Here is a 19,658-nt window from a genome sequence, read left to right as displayed (position 1 = left end):
AACCATGCATAATAATTAGTACAAAGTGCAGCATAAAGAGAAAAGCTGTCCAAACGTGTCAAATTATCATAGTGAGATTTAGTTTTGAAGGAAATGCTCCGATGAAAACAGATTTTTGATTCGGATATTCCATCCAAGAGCTGTGACTTTTGACGTTTCCAAATCGGTTTTGAAAGTTACAACACTGGAAAATTTTAAAACCGGCTGCACATTGAGCTTCTTCAGACCTCTTGTCAAAAGGGGGAACATACAGTATGGCACTGAACTTTTTTTTTTGAAACTCAGTATGGCACTGAACTGAACCTGGCCTTATTGCCCTGCATTATTGTTACCTGTAAGCGACTACTTTTCTGTCGCTGGCCGAGGAGTCGAGGACAAACCGAAGAAAAATCATTGCGAAGTTTCTGCAGCGCCCAATCTCCCCTCCATGAGATCTTGGACGAAATTGCTCAGAGAACGATGCGACGAGCCGCCTTCCTGAACCGCGCTACGGGAAGCCTGACGCAGTTCTCCAGCTCTTCTCCTCATTTCCTGGCTCGCACCACGGTCCAAATCCATCAGCTTTGCCGCGGCAGCAGAGATCGCGGCCCTGCTGACAACGCCATCCTCCCTCCTCTGCTCCCTCAGGTTGATGCCGACCTTCCATTCGTCGGCCACGATCCGGGCATTCACCAGCTGATCCCACCCGACGGGGAACGCAAGCAATGGCACTCCGGCGCGCACGGCCTCCAGCAACGAGTTCCAGCCGCAGTGGCTGAGGAAGCCGCCGACGGAGGGGTGGCACAGCACCTTCTGCTGGTCGCACCATAGCACCGCCAAGCCGCCCTTGTCGCCGCCGCCGCACATCCGCCGCACATCGGGGGCCTTGTCCCGGGCAACCCAGAAGAACCTGACTCCACTGTCTCGGATCCCCATGGCGATCTCCTCCAGCTGCGCGGGCGCCATGGACACGAAGCTGCCAAACGAGACGTACAGCACCGAGTTCTCCGGCTGCGCGTCCAGCCAGCTCCGGTGCTCCTCCTCCTCGTGAATCTTGCTTCCCTCGAGTGGCATATGCTGTGGAACGGAAGGGCCGATTGGATATACGGGGCATGGGAGTGACTCTGCCATCCTGTTGATGGCGCTGGGTTCGAGCTCGTGGAAGGAGGTGAGAAGGACGCAGTGCGCTTTACGTGCGTGGGCGAACACCTCCTCTGTTATCTCCATTGGCCGCGCCCAGGAGCGGAAGATCTTGATATCCGACAACCTTACTGATGAGAGGCCCGGGACATATTCCTCCAAGGACTTGATGCTTAGTTCTACACAGCATACAAGTAGCACACATCAGCATATGCAGTTGTCTACGATTTGCTAAAGCAGCAATCGAGCTCACACACACACTGGCAGGAATGCCTGAACAATGAACACATGACACTGCTCTATATAATTGCAATCAGAAACTTGCTCTACACCGCTCTGAAACAAAATCTTGCAGCATGGCATAGCCAGTTAGAGAATACTGTACCTTCTTCGCTGGCACGGCCATCCAGCGGCGGCCACCGGTCGGAGTGGTAGAGCGCGAGGAAGAACGTGGCCGGCTGAGTCCACAGCGAGCACACCGGGATCCCTTTCCGCGCGCCGGCCGCCACCCCCCACGTCAGGTAGGTGTCGGCCAAGATAGCGTCCGGCGTCCGCCCCAGGTCCAGCTCCAGCCGGTCGAGCAGCCGGTCCAGGGCCCCCGCCATCTTGGCGTGCACGGCCTCGATGAAGCCGGCGTGGTCGGCGCCGCGGCCGTGCTCGGAGGGGATGACGTTGGGGATGGTGGCGAAGCGGACGCGGTCCGGCAGCGGTGCGGAGGCCAGCAGCCCGCGCCACTCCTCCGTGACGACGACGGTGACCGCGAGGGCGCCGTCCGCGGCGGCCACGAGCTGGCGGCACACGGCCAGCATCGGGTTGATGTGGCCGCGGCCGGGGAACGGCACGGCGACCACGTGCCGAGCCGTCGCCGTTGCCATCGAGGCCATCGTTTGACTCTGCACAGAACGCGGGCAGAGGTCGGCGGAGTGCCGTGTGGGCTGGGGGCACCGGGGCACACTGATCAACGGAACAATAGAGCCGCTGGTCGCAGCCTGCCAGGAAAAGATTAGAAAAGGAGCTCTCAACCCCGCTGGTCGCAGCCTGCCAGGAAAAGATTAGAAAAGGAGCTCTCAGCCCCGCTGGTCGCAAGGAGCCAAGGAGTACATTAACATTCCGTGCGCTCAGTGCGGTGCGGTGTTGGGAGCCACGCCGTCTGCGTGTGCAATTTGTAAACTCGGACTGCTTGACCTTTTCCCAACACGCCTCATAAAAAAAACCGGCGGAAGCATGTCGTATCTTACCGAATATTGCACCACGCAAAAACTTATTTTCTCGCTTTCATAAACATTTGTTTTGAGTACAACTTTTTTTTTTCGAGAATGGTTTCTTAAATTTGACTAAATATATAGAAAATTGTACCGGTATCTAAACTTCTAAATTAGTTTTATTAAATCTGTCATTATATATATTTTTATGGTATATACTCATTTGATATTGTAGATTTTTGTAGACATTTCTAAAAACTTGGTCAAACTTGAAGAAATTTGATGCAGACAGAGTTATGACTTCTTCTACTTAGAAACAGATGGAGTATTAGGCAAATAATTTTCGGTATGTATGTATAATAGAAATGTTTCTCAAACTTTTACATAACAAAAATCTGATATTACCATTTTTGGGTTGTTTGATTTATTTTTTTGCTTTTTCGGCCAGCTTTTAGTTTTAATTTCGTTAGCTTTTGACTTTATTAAATTTTACTTTATTAGTTTTAAATTTCTTCCACTTTTGATTTTTCTTTTGCTTTTCTCAATTTTTTTAGGTTTTAGTTATTTATTTGCAAATAATATGAAAACTTACCTTCCCCGCTAGCGTCAACTCGCTCATCGCCGGTGGCCTCATGGCTATCTCCCGGCCGGCGCTGACTCGCCCATCGACGACGACCTCCTAGCTGGCCCACGCCCATCAATGGCGTCGGCGGATCTTGTCGAGCCGCCACTAGATTACATCTACCCCGCTCGAATCCCGTCGAGGGTGGCGATGACGAAGCATGGAGGGAGGAGCTGGCCTGTGAATGCGAAAGGGGCCGGGTGGGGGGAATTCGGGAGGATGGGGAACGAGTGGGGAGAAGGGGGAGGGAGTATGTAACGTCTGAGCCTGTTCCTGAGATCGCTATACCGAACTAAGTGTGTTGTAGCTGTAATGTGTGTGTCTGTTGGGCCGTGTCTGAGAGGCCGTGGGCCGAAACTGTAATGAGCGAACTGGAGTTTATAACCAGCGTTGTGACTCTGAGATGAGTATCGAATGAAAAGTAATTGGAATTGAATCATGTCTCTCCCCTTCTTCCTCCTTCGCTTACCCCTCCCACACGAAAAGTGAGAACTCACCGGCGGCCGCCACCCAACGACGTCTATGGGTCATCACATCTGGTATCAAGAGCCTAGACCACCGGCTGCGCTTCACCACTCGACGATGTACCCGTAACATCGACCAATTGGTTGTGAGGAACTTAGGTACCTCACTGTAAATTCAAGATTGGCGTTGGGGCAGTACAGAGGAAGCTGCAACGGCGCCGTCACCATCAAAGCCCTCAACTCCATCGGCACAAACTCGATTAGTGTTGAACGGGATGGAGGAATTTAAGGAAGCGTTGTTCGCTCGCTTCAGTTTGAATCCGTGGAGAAGATGGGTGACCATCTAGAGGAGATTGACTCGAAATTGGACAAGCACGCGGAGGCACTGGAGCAGATGCAGGTCAAAGTGGATCTGACCATGGACGCCATGAGCAAGTCCAAGGAGGAGCAAGGCGGCGGGGTGAGGATGGCGCAAGAATCTGGACTACCTCCGTTGCACGTGCCGCGCCGGGAAGAGAGGAGCATCATCGGCATGCCTGAAGGTATGCCCTACGGCATGCCCATCAAAATTCCACCACCACCACTAGGTTCCCGGCCACCGTCTTCCTCGAGTCCCAGGGTAAGTTTTCCCGCGCCCACGCCTGAAGCAATTGTGGAACTGCGACTGATTAAGAAATGCAACTCGGCTGTGCTTCAGGTACGCATTAAGTGGACCTCGCTTCCTGATTTAGCAACTTGAGTATTTGAGAAGACTTCAATGTGCTTCGTCAACGGTTTCCTTTGGCGCCAGCTTGGGGGCAAGCTGGGATTCAAGGGGACGCCAGTGTAATGTCAGCCTGTTGCTGAGATCGTTGTAGCAAACGTAGAAGTAATGTGTGTATCTGTTGGGCCGTGGGCCGCGTGTGAGAGGCCGTGGGCCGAGACCAGCGTTGTGACTCTGAGATGGGTATCAAATGAAAAGTAATCGAAACTGAAGCCTAATCTCTCCCCTCCCACACAAAAAGTGAGACCTCACCGGCGGCCGCCCCCCGACGATGGCTATGGGTCAATCACAGAGTAGACGGTTCGTTGTTTCATCCACCCAGGATGGACGGACACCAAAGAGAGAATCGGAAAATTTGTTGAAGTTGGTTATGTGTGACGTGGTTGAGTAGGAAAATATGTGCAGGATTTGTTCTTGTGTTGCACGGGTTATACCATTACACCTGATAGTTAATGGAGTTACGAAGATCAAACGGTCATTCTTTTTTGATTTATTTCTCTAAACGAGGATTATGCTTCGAGAATAATAAGCCAAGCTAATATGTGAATATCCTGAAATCCTTTTATTTTATTTTGTTTCTCTACTGAACTATTGGTTTTATCAATGAAATTGAAGCCATCTTTAAATATATATTTTTTTGCTGTTTGGAAGGATTTTTTTTCCGGTTGTCCCTGTGCGTCTTGTAGTAAACCTCTAAAATGAGCTACATAGCCATACTAGTTGATCAAGCAGCTCTTTACAGGTGTTCCGGGCCTCAAAAAACAAGCACTATAGCTTCTCTTATCGAACTACCTTACAGTTCAGACAGGCAAGTCAAGCCTGTGTAGGCCGCGTTTGCTGCAATCACACTTGAAACGAGTCAACCATAGCCTTCAGAATCTTCTGTGAAGATTGCCACTGTTTGTCGCTGGCGCTGGCGACGAAGAGCACCACCGTGTTCCCCTTCGCCGTGGCCTTGGCCAGATTGTGAGAACCGGTCAGTGCGAGTGGTGTCTCCAGCACATAGCTGTAGTACTGCATCACAAGAATTTATGCCCGCGCATCAGGATTCAGCAAATCCATCAGAAACTTAACTGCAGCGACTACAACATCAGAGGAAGGGCAAACTATGACAGCGCATTTGACTTACAGTCTGATCCCCGATCTTTTCGACAGTGGTCTCAAGGATCTCTTCGGGTTCCAAGGTGTTCCCGGTGACGAAGGGCCCCAGAGAAGCCATCAGCTTCTCGGGGCTGCCGATGTCCTCGATGGTGGCGTTGGGCCTGTTGGTGAGGCGGATCAGCGGCGAGGCCACGACCTGCACTTTGCCCTGCCTGTCGTCCTCGAATTTCACCTCCACCCATGGCTCCGCGCACTTGGGCTGGCAGTAGTTGCCGGACAGTATGTTGGCCACTCGCGTCTGCTTCCAGGTCGGGGGCAGGATGAACTCGTAAGGTTGCACATTGCCTGAAAATCAGTTAGCGAACCTGAACTCAGCTGATGAATTAATTGGGTCTTCTTCTCAATGTCCCAAAACCAAATCAGGACTGTCCTCTCCAAAACTACTGGGACGACTGATTAAATCAGGAATTAGTGCACTAGCGAGCAATGCAATGCAAGAAGGGATCGAATCATCACCGGCCCGGAGAGCAGGGGTGTCCTTGGTGGACGCCTTGAAGAAGACGAAGCCCGGGCTGGACGGCACCGGCGGCAGGAACTTGCCGACCACGACCTCACGCGCCTCGGCCGGCAGCGGCGTCCTCAGGAACAACGCGCCCAGGGCCGCCGTTCCCAGCAACACCTCCCTCCTGTGACTAGCAACCGCGAGAGGCGCCGCCGGCCGTGAGGCAGCAGAAGCAGCGACGGCGTTGGCGTTATCTGCGGACCCAGGCCCAGCCTGGGGAGGAGCAGAAGAGCGCGCGCCGCAGGAGGCTGGCAGCCGCAGAGGAGGCAAGAGCGGGGAGAAGACGGAAGAAGAGGAAGAAGCCATGAGCTCCAGCTCCAGGGACTCGTGGGCTTGGTTCGCGCGCGCGGGACGGACACTCTTATCCAGACGAGTTTTATGATATTTTGAGCTTCGACGCGCCTGTGAATTTTGGGCCTCGATGTGGCGCACCTGTGAACGTGTAGTCGCGTACGGGACGCGGCTGAGCACTGCCCCCACGGTCAGCCGGTCGAGGATAAGGCGAGATAAAAAGGAGCGGATGTGCGGCCGAGCAGCAGCGGGGACTGGCTACTCGGCAAGCAAACATGGCGCCCGCAGCCCTGTCCGCTCCCGTCCTTCGCATCTCTCCCAACTCGCACTCGGCCGCCGCGGCGGCGTTCGCCGGCGGTCTCCGCTTTGCCAAGACGACTGCCTATCTGCCCGCTGGCGTCCATTCCGGTATGTTTGTTCTCCATGCCGGCATGCTAGCTCCGTGTTCTTTTCTTGTGCCAGTACTGAGAGCTAACTAATTGCACGAATTAATCCGATCGAAGGCAAAGCTGTGCTGCGATCGAACGAGCTGTTGAGGGCGGCGGGACAGAGGAGGCCTTCCGCGTTGAGAAGCAGCTTGGACGACTCGAGTCCCACGGATGACAAGGTAAACCAGACGCTGCTGATCGAAGCGCCGCGTCCTGAAATCCCAGTAATTAATCCGGCTCTAAATTAAGTAATTTTCGATCGATCTCGCGTTCCCCGCAGAAGGAGTTCGGGTACTCGAGGAAAGACGTGCTGCTCATCGGCGTCGGCGTCACCCTCCTCGGCTACGGCCTCAAATACGGGCTGGAGGTAACTAATCTGGCCCGGTAGTGGCTGCTCGATCAATTAGTTCTGTTTGTTCTCTCACCTGATCTCACAATCATGCCTTGACGTCTTGATGATCGCGCACAGCTCGTCGGCGTCGACCCCTTGCAAGCCGGCAACGTCGTCCAGCTGGTCATCGTGCTCGGGATGACGGTGGGGTGGATCTCCACGTACATGATCCGGGTGGCCAACAAGGACATGACCTACGCCAAGCAGCTCAGGACTTACGAGAGTCAAGTCATGGAGGTGACCTTCGTTCGGCACTCTGCATACATATAGTTGTTGGCCTGTAGCTTCTGACATGCTGAATGATCTGTAAATGCAGACAAGTCGTGACTGACCAAACCATTGATTTCTTTCTTTCCAGAAACGATTGGAGAGCCTGTCGGAGGCTGACCTGCAGGTTCTGCTGGAGCAAGTGGAGGAGGAGAAGGAACGCCTGCCGGTGAGGGATCAGGGTATCATCATCAATAGGAAGACGGAGGATCAGATTAGTACCAACTAGCTAGAAACCTAGAGCCCCCTTGATTGTACTGTTAGGAGTAGCTTGAATCAATGGCGTGTCTTATATATCTCTTTCTTAAGAATCTGTAGTACAATACTAATGCTTGTAGCAGCGAGTTAAATATACACAGTTCTCTATATTGATGAATGGTCACCAAAGTTTCCCTGGAAGCGACACTGAGGAGAAAAATCGACGGAGTCGGAGGAACCTGACAGCAAATTCAGAGAATGGCCTGTCCTACACCACAGTGGGCCAGTGGCCGTGCCAGGATTTTAACCTTGTGATGTCAAATACGGAGTACATCAGTATTTCAAATTTTATTCAGTTTTTATATTCTTCCACATGAATTTAACTTATACTAGCTAAAACGCCCGTGCGTTGCAACGGAACAACAAAATAATATGATATATTCAAAGATATGCATCAAATCTTTTTATGTTCGATCTTCTTTGATGACCACCAAACATTCCTTTAAAAAAAATTCTTCCAATTTTTTTGTCTTTATAATCTACTCTCTCAGAAGACAACAATATATTTCCTTCTAAAAATTACATATCACCATCCGGTCAAAAAAGTATGAGACTGAGCTAATAAAACATATATAAATTATAGGGGGAAACCTGAAATTCAATGAACAAGCACAAATCTGACGTCCTATTACGCTGATGAAATTGCCTCAAGCATAAGCCAAATTTACTAATTCAGAGATACTCCAGTCCACAAAACTAAACCTTTTACCCAACCATCAAGCATTGACTGATGATGAAATTTTTTTAGCCCGGTCCAAAAAATACAAAATGATCTTTCTAGAAGACCATAAGAAGACATCATATTTACTTCCTTAATAAGCAGAGATTAAACAGCATTGCAACCTGTATCTGACCATTACCATAAGAAGGGCAAGCTAGAGACAGTATAACCACTACAGCCCAAGATATGGCACGAAGTGTCAAAGGCTCATAACATCACCTCTTCGTTCCTCAATCCTCGCCCGCTCGCTGCCACGGACTTTAAAATACACCACATGTTATAATTTCCGCGAAAGTGGTAATAATAAGCGTAACATTGATGAAATTCAGAAGAAGAAAAAAAGAGATCGACATGATAGTTGGGCTATACAAACTGAATTTTGATTCAAGCAGAAATTCCATGTGGACCCTGGCCTTCTCTCTTTGCAGGCGCAACATCATGACCATGGCCTCCCCCACAGCAGCAGGAGCGGTCTCCTCCTCCGCCAGATCCACGCTAGCCCAACTGCGCCATTTCCCCCCTCCCCATCCCGCTTTTCCCCCGAACAGCTTCCTCTTCACGGAGCGCCACAGGTGGTGGTGGTGGCAATAACTAATTCTATTTCAAGCATCCTATCTAGCCGGACAAAATACATATAAACTTAAGCTAACCACCCTAAAAGAGATAAAATAAATTACAGTACACAAGTTAAGTTGACCATATACTCCGAGGACTGCTCAACTTGTCTGTAACAGCATGGCAGGAAAACGCTGAAAAGAAGAAAGTAGCTTACTCTAACGCGGTTACCGGCCCCAACTTTCTCAACTTTCCGCACAAACTGCTGAAAGGAGTAATAACGGATCAAGTGGGATTGCCATTCAGCATAAATCTTGATCAGATTGCCAAGGTCCTCCACCTGACAGCAAGACAATAAATCATAATTAGGAGGCCATACCATAATAAAAACATTCTTTTATAGTGACCAACAACAGGCTGCACACTTTGTTCATATATGTAGTAAATAACTGAATAATTCCAGGCAGGGCGTTCATTTTCCTTTATCCTTTTCAAACATTTGTGTTCGGCATGCTCGTGAAAACAAAAGAGCTGTGCATGTGCATCATATCAACTTGCAAGAACAGAGCAAGGACCAGAACTGTACAGACCAATCAACCCAACGCAACCAAAATGCATAACAAGAAAGGGCAGCACAATCATGTCACAGAGGTGTGTTTCCAGCTATACGGATCGATCAATAAATTGGGAACAGACCCGTGGAAGGGTTTAAGCGGGGTGTAGGCAGGCTGCAAGACAGACCTCGTGGCCGGGGCGGGCGCGTGGCTTGAAGGCCTTGGGGAAGTAGCAGAGGACGAAGCCTAGGCCGGCGTCGGAGAGGAGCAGGTCCGGCGTGAGCTTCGGCCGCGTTGCCCTCTTCTTCCTCTTCTTCTTCCCGCCTTCCTGCGCCGCTTGCTCCTCCCCCGAACAGCTTCCTCTTCACGGAGCGTCGTCATGTTACCACCGTAGACGGCGGAGGCGACGTGCGCAGAGGGATCGCGGCGGCGGTGCGAGCAGGCGAGGAGGGCAGCGGCGTGAGCAGAGGGAGAGGGAGGATGGCAGCGCCGGTGCACGCAGATGAAGATTGCGGCAGCTGCGTCGAGGGTGAAGGGAGGGCGCAGATGGTGTCGGGGAAGGATGGCAAACGCGTGCCACGGTCGTGGGATGGCCCAACGATCAGGATGCGGGCTTTTGTCAGCCCAACCGTGCCAAGGGGCGGGACGACGAGTTTGACGAACGACAAAAAAAGAGATGAAGGGAACGGTTCGTATTTTTTAGATAGGTAGGTATAGATTCGTTGATTTTGCAAAAAAGCTGTGTGGCCAACTGATCACACAGCTGAACACATGGCTTTGCCACTGCTAGACCATCACTTGAGAATTTCAAAACTACAAGTTTGCCATAGATTGAAGACTTATTAAAAAATTATTTAGAACACCCAAGTTCGTTGACACCCCTTTCTGAACTTGCCTAATAGCCACGGCAGCCTTCGTGTGACAGATTATAGCTTTAAAAATTGTTCCTGCCTGCCAAATTTAGGATTCAAAATATATATGATCCACGACATAAATAACTTCTTAGATCCATTTTTTCATGTGTTCAGTGACAAAATTACAGAATCCTTCCCTTATCAGTTTGAGTTTTTGGGTGAACTAGTTCGAGACATGAAACTCTTCACCATGCATCCATAAACCCGACCAATCTCATGATTTTGAAAAGCCGAATGAACGGTCTAGTTCAGACAGTTGGAACCTATGTTGAATGCACTGTGGCCGGATACACACCAATTGAAATATAAGCTGTGAAATCACTGTTAGTCGGTTATGCGACAAGAAAAAAAAGGGACGAAAAACACAACGCAAACAATGAGAACGAATGGGCCAATTTAATGGGCTAACAACACTCTGAATGTCCAAAACAGAGGCCCACGAGGCCCAAATATCATATCCAGTCGTGGATACGATAACCCATCGAGAGCGAGAGGCTAGCCCGTATCCCGGCTGCCCAGACATGGCGCTTGCCCTGGCTTCACCAATGGCGTCCCTCTCGCTCTACACCGGGAGGATCTCGGCGGTGGCTATAGGCGGCGGTCTCCGCCCCAAGTCGGCCCCGATGGCTGCCTCCGCCCGCCCGTTTCTCCAGAGCTCATTCGTCTCGTCCTCCGCCTCCGCCTACCCTGCTTCGTTCTCGGCTGCGGTATCGTCGTCGCTGGCCTTCGCGTCTGCCTCCTCGTTCGCCGGTGAGAGAAATACCTCATGGCTTGTTTTTAATTTCTCGGTATTGTCCTGTTCTGTTGGGTTGGGGAACTACCGAACTGGGTCCAGGGTAAAGTTGCCTGCAATGGCGGGTTTGAACCGTGGAATGTTAAACTGCGGGTGTTGCAGTGTTTGACAATGCGATGCTGATGTTGTATTATTCTGAGCCTAGTCAGTCACGCGCTATATGAAGTGCAGTGACACCAAGAAAGCGAAGATAGATTGAGCTTGTGTGTAGCTGCTTCACTTCACATCCCCAATTTTCCTATTAGCCCAACAGCAAGTAGGAACTTCGATTTTGGTTTAGTGTGTGGAGAATTTACCCAAACAAAATTAAATTTATCCATCAGTTTGTCTAAAACATCTGAAATTTAGTTACTGTTGAATGTACGGTCCTAGAGTATGAGTACTATGCGTAGTTAACTGCTAACAAGCAGGTTTTGCATAAGTCATTCTTGTCTTGGACCCAATTTTTATATCGGGGCACAAACAAGAAACTGAGAGTTTCATATTTCAGGGGTCAGTTTTAGTGAATATAAACTACAAAATTAGGAAAATGTACACGGTTGAAGGTTTATTTGCCATTGTCTTGCAACTTCCACTAGTATAGATGTATCTGTATTCCAGAGCCTAAAGCCCTGAATCATATAGACATTGCAAAATCCCACGAAACAGATACTTTGAACTGGAGTTCTTGGTTTCTTAGCTATAGAACTGAGAAGAGCGGACCTGGACCATTCCGACATAGGTGAGGTGACCGCAAACCTTCTAACAGAGTCAAGGAACGAACAACTTCAATAGTCAAGATTTAAACTTCCATACACTTCACTCAAGATCAATTTTTCTACCACCTAAATGCTACCCAATTTGCTTCTGAAATCAGCACAACGATGTTTGATTAAAGGAACTAGCTAATGGGGGGAATAAACCAATAGAATGTGGTCGAATCTATTTTAAGCACACAAAAAAATAGAATTAATCTTAAGAGAACAAAAACATATCGGAAGAAAACTAAGTATTTTTTAATAGTTTGTTCTGCACTTATGTTTAGCACATTCTAGATGTTGTGTCAAATCATAGTGTCCGGTTATCTAAAATGACTTCAATATTAACATTATTTAACATTGTGTACGTCAGGTTCATCTTTCGGAATTGAGTTCAGCTACCACAGATTGACAACACGAAGACCTCGTGGTCTGCAGATTAGGGCCGGAAAGGCTGCTCTCTGCCTGACCAAGAGGTCAAGATCTCGGAAGTCACTTGCCCGTGTACATGGTTTCCGCAGGCGGATGCGGACTACTTCTGGAAGAAGGGTCCTGAAGCGTAGACGTGCCAAAGGAAGAAAGATTCTCTGCACAAAGACGAACTCACCCACAGGGACGAAGTTTTAATTGCTTTGCAATTTGAGGCGTTTTGTATTCCAGCGGTAAGTTTTACTTTGTTGCATCCCATGCTCTCAGCCATGTTCTTCTGAAACGATTGCTGTACATCCTTTTCCATGTTTTTTGTGGTTAATACTTGATATCTGAATCAAATTCTCAACGGTCTTTAATATGATGTTGTTTTGTGAGATCATACTATCTTGAGCGCAGCACTCTCAACTCCTAGGAACCAAATCCTATATATCACCAAAGCACATGCATGTGGTAGGACATAATTTGTGCTTACCTACATCTAACAGTTTTGAGGAATACTTGCTTCTTTGGAGGAACATACCTGCATCACCTTTGCTATCCTGTATTATGACCTTGCTATTATTCTTAGTGCATGAATCAATGGTGCCTCAAAACTAGTAAGAGGGGAATCTTAATATCTAGAAGACTAGAACTAAAACCAGAAAGAATAAGATTGGAACACACCTGTAGGCAAAGGGAACATGCCTAAAACCAGAAAGAATAAGATTACTGCTCCCTTTTCTTCACTTGCATTGGCAAGCCACCCTCCATCCTTAATGTCACTGAGAACACAAGCCCTGGCCGGCTCTCGCCACCAACAAACTGGAAGCTGAACCTCTCGAACACGCACGCTACGATGGACTTCATTTGTATGTAGGCCATCTCCTTGCCGAGGCACATCCTCGGACCGCCGTGGAAGATCGGGTACTTGGACGTGCTCTCTGGTTGGAACATGCCCTCTGCATCTAGCCACCGTTCTGGTCGGTACTCCTGACAGTCATTGCCCCATATCTCCTCTAATCGTGCCATGGCGTACGCGCTGTAGGAGACCTGCCACCCTTTGCCCACAAACGTGCCGTCAGGCAGTACATCATCGTGCTGGCAGCAGCGCGAGTCCATGGCCACAGGAGGGTACAGCCGCATGGACTCTGTGATTGCAGCTTGCAGGTAGTTCATCTTGCGCAGCTCGCTAAAGCTGAATGCCGCATCCGTGCTCCTGCTGGATGCCCGCACTGTGCAAATCTCGCGTACGATCTTTTCCTCCACGTCTGGCCGGCTGGATAGCAGCCAGAAGAACCAAGTGAGCGCAGATGAGGTCGTGTCCCTCCCGGCTAGGATAAAGTTGGTGACCACATCCCGGAGGCTCTCGTTGCTGTGCTCACCACTTGAGGCGAAGCGCGACAGGAAGTCGTCTTTGCGCGCCAACCCAGCTGCTCCCCTCTCGCTGCGCTCACGGACAATCCTGTCGACATATCCGTGGATCGTGGCGAGCGCCTCGTGCATCCGTCTCTCAGGCTCTATGTTGAGTAGCTTCTTGATTCGCCATGCCGACTTGATTGGCGACATGAACCTGGCCATGACTATGTTCTGCGCGTCGGTTAAGGCGTGCATGAACTCTGCACGCCCATTCACCCCCAGGCCCTCCTCCGTGAGGCACGCTGGGTCCTCGTCAAAGGCAACACAGCAGATGTTGTCGAACGCGAATCGTTCAAGAACATCCTGCACATCCAGTGTCCGGCCGTCCTGCTCTGCCTGGGAAAGCAGCGGCAGCAGCCTCTCAACAACCTCGAATCGGACAGTGCTGACCACGAAATTTCTCAGCGACCGCTTGCTGAACTCATAGCTGGAGGCCTTGCGCTGCCAAAGCCACTGGTCGCCGTCGGAGTTGAAGATGCCATGGCCGAGGAAGTCCTCGATGACAGACACCACGAAGTCTCCCTTGGGATAGTTCTGGAAGTTGGTCTTCATGACATATTCCACATTCGCCGGATTGGCAGTGATGGCGCCAGCCATGAGACCGAGGCCCTTGAAGTTGAAGGACATTGTGTGCGTGGGGCAACGGGCAATAATGCCGGCCGACCACTCGACGAGGCGGTGCTGGTTCTTGACGAAGTGTGGGAGCGTGCCAACTACAGGGTAGGCCTTGAGGCCATCAGCACGAGGCTGCTTTCTGGTCTGCCAGCGTAGGCAGAGGAAGCAGAGGAGAGGTAGGAGGAGCAAGGGGAGGATGGCAAGGGACGAGGTCAACGAGAGCTCCATGGCGATCGAGATCTCAAGCTTGCTGCACAGACCAAACTGTAGAGACTGTAGGGACTGATTTTAAGTCCTTGGCAGTTAGTACAGCAAGGGGAAGATTCTCGAGTAGAGTTGTTGGATCTTATGCTATATAAACCTTTTTCTCTTAGATTAATCTGGTCTAGTTCTTGCTGTCGATGCTTAAACTCTTCCGGGAAGTTGAGCTGGATAACTACTTAAACCTCAGTATGTTGAGAATACTTGTAGATTAAGAATGATTGTGCTTGTGCAATTAGTTTCAGCGAATGCAAAATCAAGCAATGCTGGAAGTCCTTTCATTGTTTTCTGTCACGTGAGAGGCATGTCTCCATGGGAACCCACAAGTTGGATGGCATAACTGTATGGAATTTGCCAAATATTAGAAACAGCTACGCTGAACTGAAGTTCTGCTTTGCTTATCTAGATGTAGAGTTTTATTTTTATTTTTAATAGGTAGATATAGATTTATTTTTTTGAGGGAAGGTAGATATAGAGTTTTAGGGAACCGTCTTGTATACAACAAGCCAGCATGGCCAAACACTAGCAAAGTATCATGTTCAGTTGTTCACCACACCACAAGTGGACAGTTTCTTTCATCACGAGGCTTTGTATTTCATTAAACAGTCGCAGACGGTTGATCTGCCACCTGAAGGACCCAAATGCTACTATACATATCATACAGTTACTTGTGTACGGTAGGAAATACTTGGTGCTTACCTACGTCTTAACGGTTGTGAGAAATTAACATTTGTATCGAGGAACATCAGGTAGTCGCTGGAATGCATTCGCCACCTTTGTTATCCAATAGTAACCGAGCATGAATATCTAGAACTAAAATCAGAATGAATGACAGAGGAGCAACCTGTAGCTGTAGGCAAAGGGACCATGCCTCCTACTAGCCGTTTAGTGCCCCTCTCTTCTTCACCTGCATCGGCAAGCCGCCTTCCATCCGTAACGTCAAGGAGAAGACAAGCCCGGGCCGCGTGTCGCACCCGACGAACCGGAAGCTGAACCTCTCGAGCACGGTCGCGATGATGGACTTCATCTGTATGTAAGCCATCTCCTTGCCGACGCACATCCTCGGGCCGGCGTGGAAGACCGCGTACTTGAACGGGCTCGCCGGCCGGAACACGCCTTCCTCGTCGAGCCAACGCTCCGGCCTGAACTCGCTGCAGTCGCCGCCCCATATCTCCTCCAGCCGCGCCATGGCGTACGCGTTGTAGGTGACCTGCCACCCTCTGCCGACGAACGTGCCGTCAGGCAGGACGTCGTCGCGCATGCTGCAGTGCGTGTTCATGGCCACGGGCGGGTACAGCCGCATGGACTCCGTGATCGCCGCGTGCAGGTACTGCATGCCGTGGAGCTCCTCGTAGCCAAACGCCGCCGCGTCGTCTCCGGCGCCCGTCGATGACGAGGCGCGCCGCAAGGCGTGGATCTCTTGCAAGATCTTGTCCTCGACGTCGGGCCGGCTGGACAGCATCCAGAAGAACCAGCTGAGCGCCGAGGAGGTCGTGTCGCGTCCGGCCACGATGAAGTTGGTGACCACGTCCCGGAGGCTCTCGTCGCTGTGCTCGCCGCTCGACGCGAAGCGCGACAGGAAGTCGTCCTTGCGCGCCAGCCCGGCCGCTCCCCTCTCGCTGCGCTCGCGGACGATCCTGTCGACGTAGCCGTGGATCGTGGCGAGCGCCTGCCGCATCCGCCTCTCGGGCTCCATGTTGAGTAGCTTCTTCACCCGCCATGCCCACTTGACCGGCGCCATGAACCGGGCCATGACAATGTTCTGCGCCTCGGTTAAGGCGAGCATGAACTCCGCTCGCCCGTTCGCCCCTAGCCCTTCCTCGGTGAGGCACGCCGGGTCCTCGTCGAAGACGACGCAGCAGACATTATCGAACGTGAAACGCTCGAGCACGTCCTGCACGTCCAGCGTCCGGCCGTCCCGTTCCGCGCGGGAGAGCAGCGGCAGCAGCCGCTCGACGAGCTCGAAACGGACGGTACTGACCACGAAGTTCCTCAGCGACCGCTTGCTGAACTCGTAGCTGGCAGCTTTGCGCTGCCAGAGCCAGTGGTCGCCGTCGGAGTTGAAGATTCCGTGGCCGAGGAAATCGCCGATGACCGACACCACGAACTCCCCCTTTGGGTAGTTCTGGAAGTTGGTCTTGGAGACGTATTCGACGTTGGCCGGGTTGGCGGTCATGACGCCGGCCGTGAGGCCGAGGCCCCTGAAGTTGAAGGACATGGTGTACGTTGGGCAGCGCGCGAGGACGCCGGCCGTCCATTCGATGAGGCGGTGCTGGTTCTTGACGAAGTGCGGGAGCGTGCCGATGATGGGGTAGGCCTTGAGGCCGTCGGCGCGAGTCTGCTTCTTGGCGTCCCAGTATAGGCAGAGGAAGCAGAGTAGTGGTAGGAGCAAGAGGAGGAGCATGGCGAGACCCGAGGTCAACGACGGCTCCATGGAGATCGTGATCTCAGGCTTGCCAAGTCCAAATTGGGTGCTGCTTGGCAGTGGGCACTGGTCACTGGCACATCAATGGGAGATTCTGATGTACAGTTGCTGCCTCCTTGATGGTATATAACCACTTTTCTGTTTGATTAGTCTGGTGGAGTTCCTCACGTTTGGTGCTCAAAGTTATTGTCTTCAAGAAAAGGACTTATGTTCCATTACACGTGCGTGCTTGATGCTACTTCAGTCGCGTACTCGCATCTGGTTGATCTGCCACCTGATTCATCCAACTGCATCTAGGTTCAGATCCAAGGAAATTTCCGCATTGCAGGCAGCTAGGTGAAGGGAATTGCTCCATGCATATTATTTATCGTGGACGAATTTGCCTTTCCGTTCCAAAAAAAAAATGTTTATCTGTAGCATCCACACAAGAAACTCATGAGTCATGACAGGTTAGCTTAGGTTGGATGTACGTATAGGACACTGCATCCAGAATCATGCTATAGCAATGAAAGGATTCGAATAATCTGTTATTGATCGAAGTGCCATTCTGAACCAATGTATCACTGGGTCGGCCATCTGAACAAGACAAGACAAGCGTGCCATTCCTTCTACCTTTCCAGCATGTGATGCACACCGATGTGCTAGCTAAGTGCAATGTTACATCAACAAAAAACAAAAACTGAAGATTTATTCCCCGGATCGTAGTAAAGCGAGAAACACAACAAAAGCAGTACAGAAGACCACGAACGAAAGGACTAGCTCTCCCTGCTCTTGACCTGCATCGGCAACCCGCTTCCCATCCTTAGCGTCAGCGACATGATGAGCTTGGGATGGCCCTCGCCGCCGACGTAGACGAGGCTGAACCTCTCGAGCACACACGCCATGATGGATTTCATCTGTATGTAGGCCATCTCCTTGCCGAGGCACATCCGGGGCCCGGCGTGGAACACCGGGTACTTGAACGGGTTCTCCGGCCGGAACGCGCCTTCCTCGTCCAGCCACCGCTCCGGCCTGAACTCCTCGCAGTCTTCGCCCCACACGGATTCCAGCCGCGCCATGGCGTAGGCGCAGTAGGTCATGAGCCACCCTTTGCCGACGAACGTGCCGTCGGGGAGGAAGTCGTCCTCCTTGCAGCTGTGCGTGTCGGCCGACACCGGCGGGTACAGCCGCATGGACTCCGTGATGGCCGCGTGGAGGTAGCTCATCTCGCGCAGCTCGTCGAAGCTGAACGTCGTCGCGCCCACGCCGTGCGCGTTCTGGGCGCGCACGGCACGGATCTCGCGCACCAGCTTGCCCTCCACGTCGGGGCGGGTGGACAGCAGCCAGAAGAACCAGGTGAGCGCGGAGGAGGTTGTGTCTCGGCCGGCCAGGATGAAGTTAGTCACCACGTCGCGGAGGCTCTCGTCGCTGTACTGCTCGCCGGCCGCGGCGAAGCGCGACAGGAAGTCGTCCCTGGACACCAGCCCGGCCTCTCCTCTCTCCCTGCGCTCGCGGACGATCTTGTCGGCGTAGCCGTGGATCGCGGCGAGCGCCGACCGCATCCGCCTCTCGGGCTCCATGTTCAGCGCCCTCTTGACGCGCCACAGCCACTTGGCCGGCGACATGAACCGTGCCATGATGGTGTTCTGCGCGTCGTTGAACGCGCTCATGAACTCCCCGCTGGCCATGCTCTCCTCCCCGAGGCAGGCCGGGTCCTCGCCGAATGCCACGCGGCAGATGTTGTCGAACGCGAACCGCTCCAGCACGTCCTGCACGTCCAGCGTCTGCCCGTCCAGCTCCGCCCTGGACAGCAACGGCAGGAGCCGCTCCAGGACCTCGAAGCGGACGGCGTCGACCACGAAGTTCCTCAGCGAGCGCTTGCTGAACTCGTAGCTGGCGGCCTTGCGCTGCCACAGCCACTGCTCGCCGTCCGAGTTGAAGATGCCGTGGCCCAGGAAGTCCTCCAGCATGGACACCGTGAGCTCGCCCTTGGGGTAGTTCCCGAAGTTGGTCTTGAGTATGTGCTCCACGCACGCCGGGTCGGCGGTGATGGCGCCGCCGGTAAGGCCGGGCACCTTGAAGGACATGGTGTGCACGGGGCTGCTCTGCATCACGGCCGTCGACCACTCCAGGAACCGGTCCTGGTTCTTGACGAAGTGCGGCAGCGTGCCGAGGATCGGGTACACCTTGAGCCCATTGGCCTGAGGCTGCTTCTTGGGGTCGCGGTGAAGGTAGAGGAAGTAGAGGAGAGGGAGTAGGAGGAGGAAGAGAAGGGGAAGGGATGAGGCCAAGGAGAATTCCATGGTGAAACGGTGCTGGCTTGGCTTGCGAGCGGTGTTGAGTGCTTTCAGATTTGGATCAACGTGCTTGCGATAAGAAGGTCGAAGTCAAGGATTCAAGGAGGTTTTACACTCGATTGATTCGAGTAGTATACTAACATCCTCAATCCGTAGATGCTTTGTTTATCATCTGCTTGCAAAATAAAGAGTTTTTTTATGGTACCTATACTGCCGTTGATTTCTAAGGGTAGTATGGACATTTGATATTTAAATCAATTAACCGTAAAAGATCCTGTCTGTCTTTGTCGGCCCCACGGCTACAAGTTTAGGCAGGCCGGGTAGCCGCATGAACAGGCCAACATCGACTGCCAGCCCTAGGGTTGAAGAAATCGGGGATTCTTTTCTGAAAAATTGAAGAAATTGGAGAGAGACAGGGATGCACAGCTTGAGTGGCATAGCTGTTCCGTATGGAGATTGGAGAGATATAGACACATATTGTTACCACGGTTAATCTCATGTTACAGCAAGCA

At 51.6% G+C, this 19,658-nt stretch overlaps 9 protein-coding genes across 9 annotated transcripts; 3 read left to right on the top strand and 6 right to left on the bottom strand.

The window, feature by feature from the left end:
- Positions 1-58: 58 nt before the first annotated feature.
- On the bottom strand, positions 59-2,180 carry LOC100843751 (UDP-glycosyltransferase 87A1). Its single transcript, XM_003564378.4, has 2 exons — positions 1,505-2,180; positions 59-1,298 (listed from the first exon to the last, which is right to left on the bottom strand). Exons 1-2 carry the CDS (start codon positions 2,001-2,003, stop codon positions 391-393), a joined length of 1,407 nt encoding a protein of 468 aa, XP_003564426.1. The 5' UTR covers positions 2,004-2,180; the 3' UTR covers positions 59-390.
- Positions 2,181-3,202: 1,022 nt separating this feature from the next.
- Positions 3,203-4,921, top strand: LOC112270991. The gene is made up of 2 exons (XM_024459795.1): positions 3,203-4,026; positions 4,105-4,921. The coding sequence occupies exons 1-2, from the start codon at positions 3,739-3,741 to the stop codon at positions 4,144-4,146; spliced, it is 330 nt and encodes a 109-aa protein (XP_024315563.1). The 5' UTR covers positions 3,203-3,738; the 3' UTR covers positions 4,147-4,921.
- Positions 4,865-6,232, bottom strand: LOC100845273 (psbP domain-containing protein 6, chloroplastic). The gene is made up of 3 exons (XM_003564383.4): positions 5,788-6,232; positions 5,300-5,616; positions 4,865-5,184 (listed from the first exon to the last, which is right to left on the bottom strand). Exons 1-3 carry the CDS (start codon positions 6,137-6,139, stop codon positions 5,014-5,016), a joined length of 840 nt encoding a protein of 279 aa, XP_003564431.1. The 5' UTR covers positions 6,140-6,232; the 3' UTR covers positions 4,865-5,013.
- Positions 6,233-6,347: 115 nt separating this feature from the next.
- LOC100844656 lies at positions 6,348-7,608 on the top strand. The gene is made up of 5 exons (XM_003564381.3): positions 6,348-6,532; positions 6,628-6,731; positions 6,833-6,919; positions 7,022-7,180; positions 7,302-7,608. Exons 1-5 carry the CDS (start codon positions 6,400-6,402, stop codon positions 7,437-7,439), a joined length of 621 nt encoding a protein of 206 aa, XP_003564429.1. The 5' UTR covers positions 6,348-6,399; the 3' UTR covers positions 7,440-7,608.
- Positions 7,609-8,779: 1,171 nt separating this feature from the next.
- On the bottom strand, positions 8,780-10,071 carry LOC104583340. Its single transcript, XM_024458858.1, has 3 exons — positions 10,060-10,071; positions 9,486-9,626; positions 8,780-9,084 (listed from the first exon to the last, which is right to left on the bottom strand). Exons 1-3 carry the CDS (start codon positions 10,069-10,071, stop codon positions 8,863-8,865), a joined length of 375 nt encoding a protein of 124 aa, XP_024314626.1. The 3' UTR covers positions 8,780-8,862.
- Positions 10,072-10,694: 623 nt separating this feature from the next.
- On the top strand, positions 10,695-12,553 carry LOC100845574 (50S ribosomal protein L34, chloroplastic). The gene is made up of 2 exons (XM_003564384.4): positions 10,695-10,962; positions 12,116-12,553. Exons 1-2 carry the CDS (start codon positions 10,734-10,736, stop codon positions 12,367-12,369), a joined length of 483 nt encoding a protein of 160 aa, XP_003564432.1. The 5' UTR covers positions 10,695-10,733; the 3' UTR covers positions 12,370-12,553.
- LOC100830929 (cytochrome P450 94B3) lies at positions 12,505-14,436 on the bottom strand. The gene is made up of 2 exons (XM_024459806.1): positions 12,838-14,436; positions 12,505-12,713 (listed from the first exon to the last, which is right to left on the bottom strand). The coding sequence occupies exon 1, from the start codon at positions 14,410-14,412 to the stop codon at positions 12,880-12,882; it is 1,533 nt and encodes a 510-aa protein (XP_024315574.1). The 5' UTR covers positions 14,413-14,436; the 3' UTR covers positions 12,505-12,713; positions 12,838-12,879.
- Positions 14,437-14,871: 435 nt separating this feature from the next.
- LOC100842530 (cytochrome P450 94B3) lies at positions 14,872-17,145 on the bottom strand. The gene has a single exon (XM_014898128.2). It carries the CDS (start codon positions 16,877-16,879, stop codon positions 15,323-15,325), a length of 1,557 nt encoding a protein of 518 aa, XP_014753614.1. The 5' UTR covers positions 16,880-17,145; the 3' UTR covers positions 14,872-15,322.
- Positions 17,146-17,370: 225 nt separating this feature from the next.
- Positions 17,371-19,658, bottom strand: LOC100842216 (cytochrome P450 94B3). The gene has a single exon (XM_003564374.4). It carries the CDS (start codon positions 19,150-19,152, stop codon positions 17,626-17,628), a length of 1,527 nt encoding a protein of 508 aa, XP_003564422.1. The 5' UTR covers positions 19,153-19,658; the 3' UTR covers positions 17,371-17,625.

This window comes from Brachypodium distachyon, chromosome 2, assembly GCF_000005505.3.
Source record: "Brachypodium distachyon strain Bd21 chromosome 2, Brachypodium_distachyon_v3.0, whole genome shotgun sequence".
NCBI lineage: Eukaryota > Viridiplantae > Streptophyta > Magnoliopsida > Poales > Poaceae > Brachypodium > Brachypodium distachyon.
The sequence above is the reverse complement of the archived record's forward strand: the minus strand, read 5'-3'. Positions and strand labels throughout refer to the sequence as shown.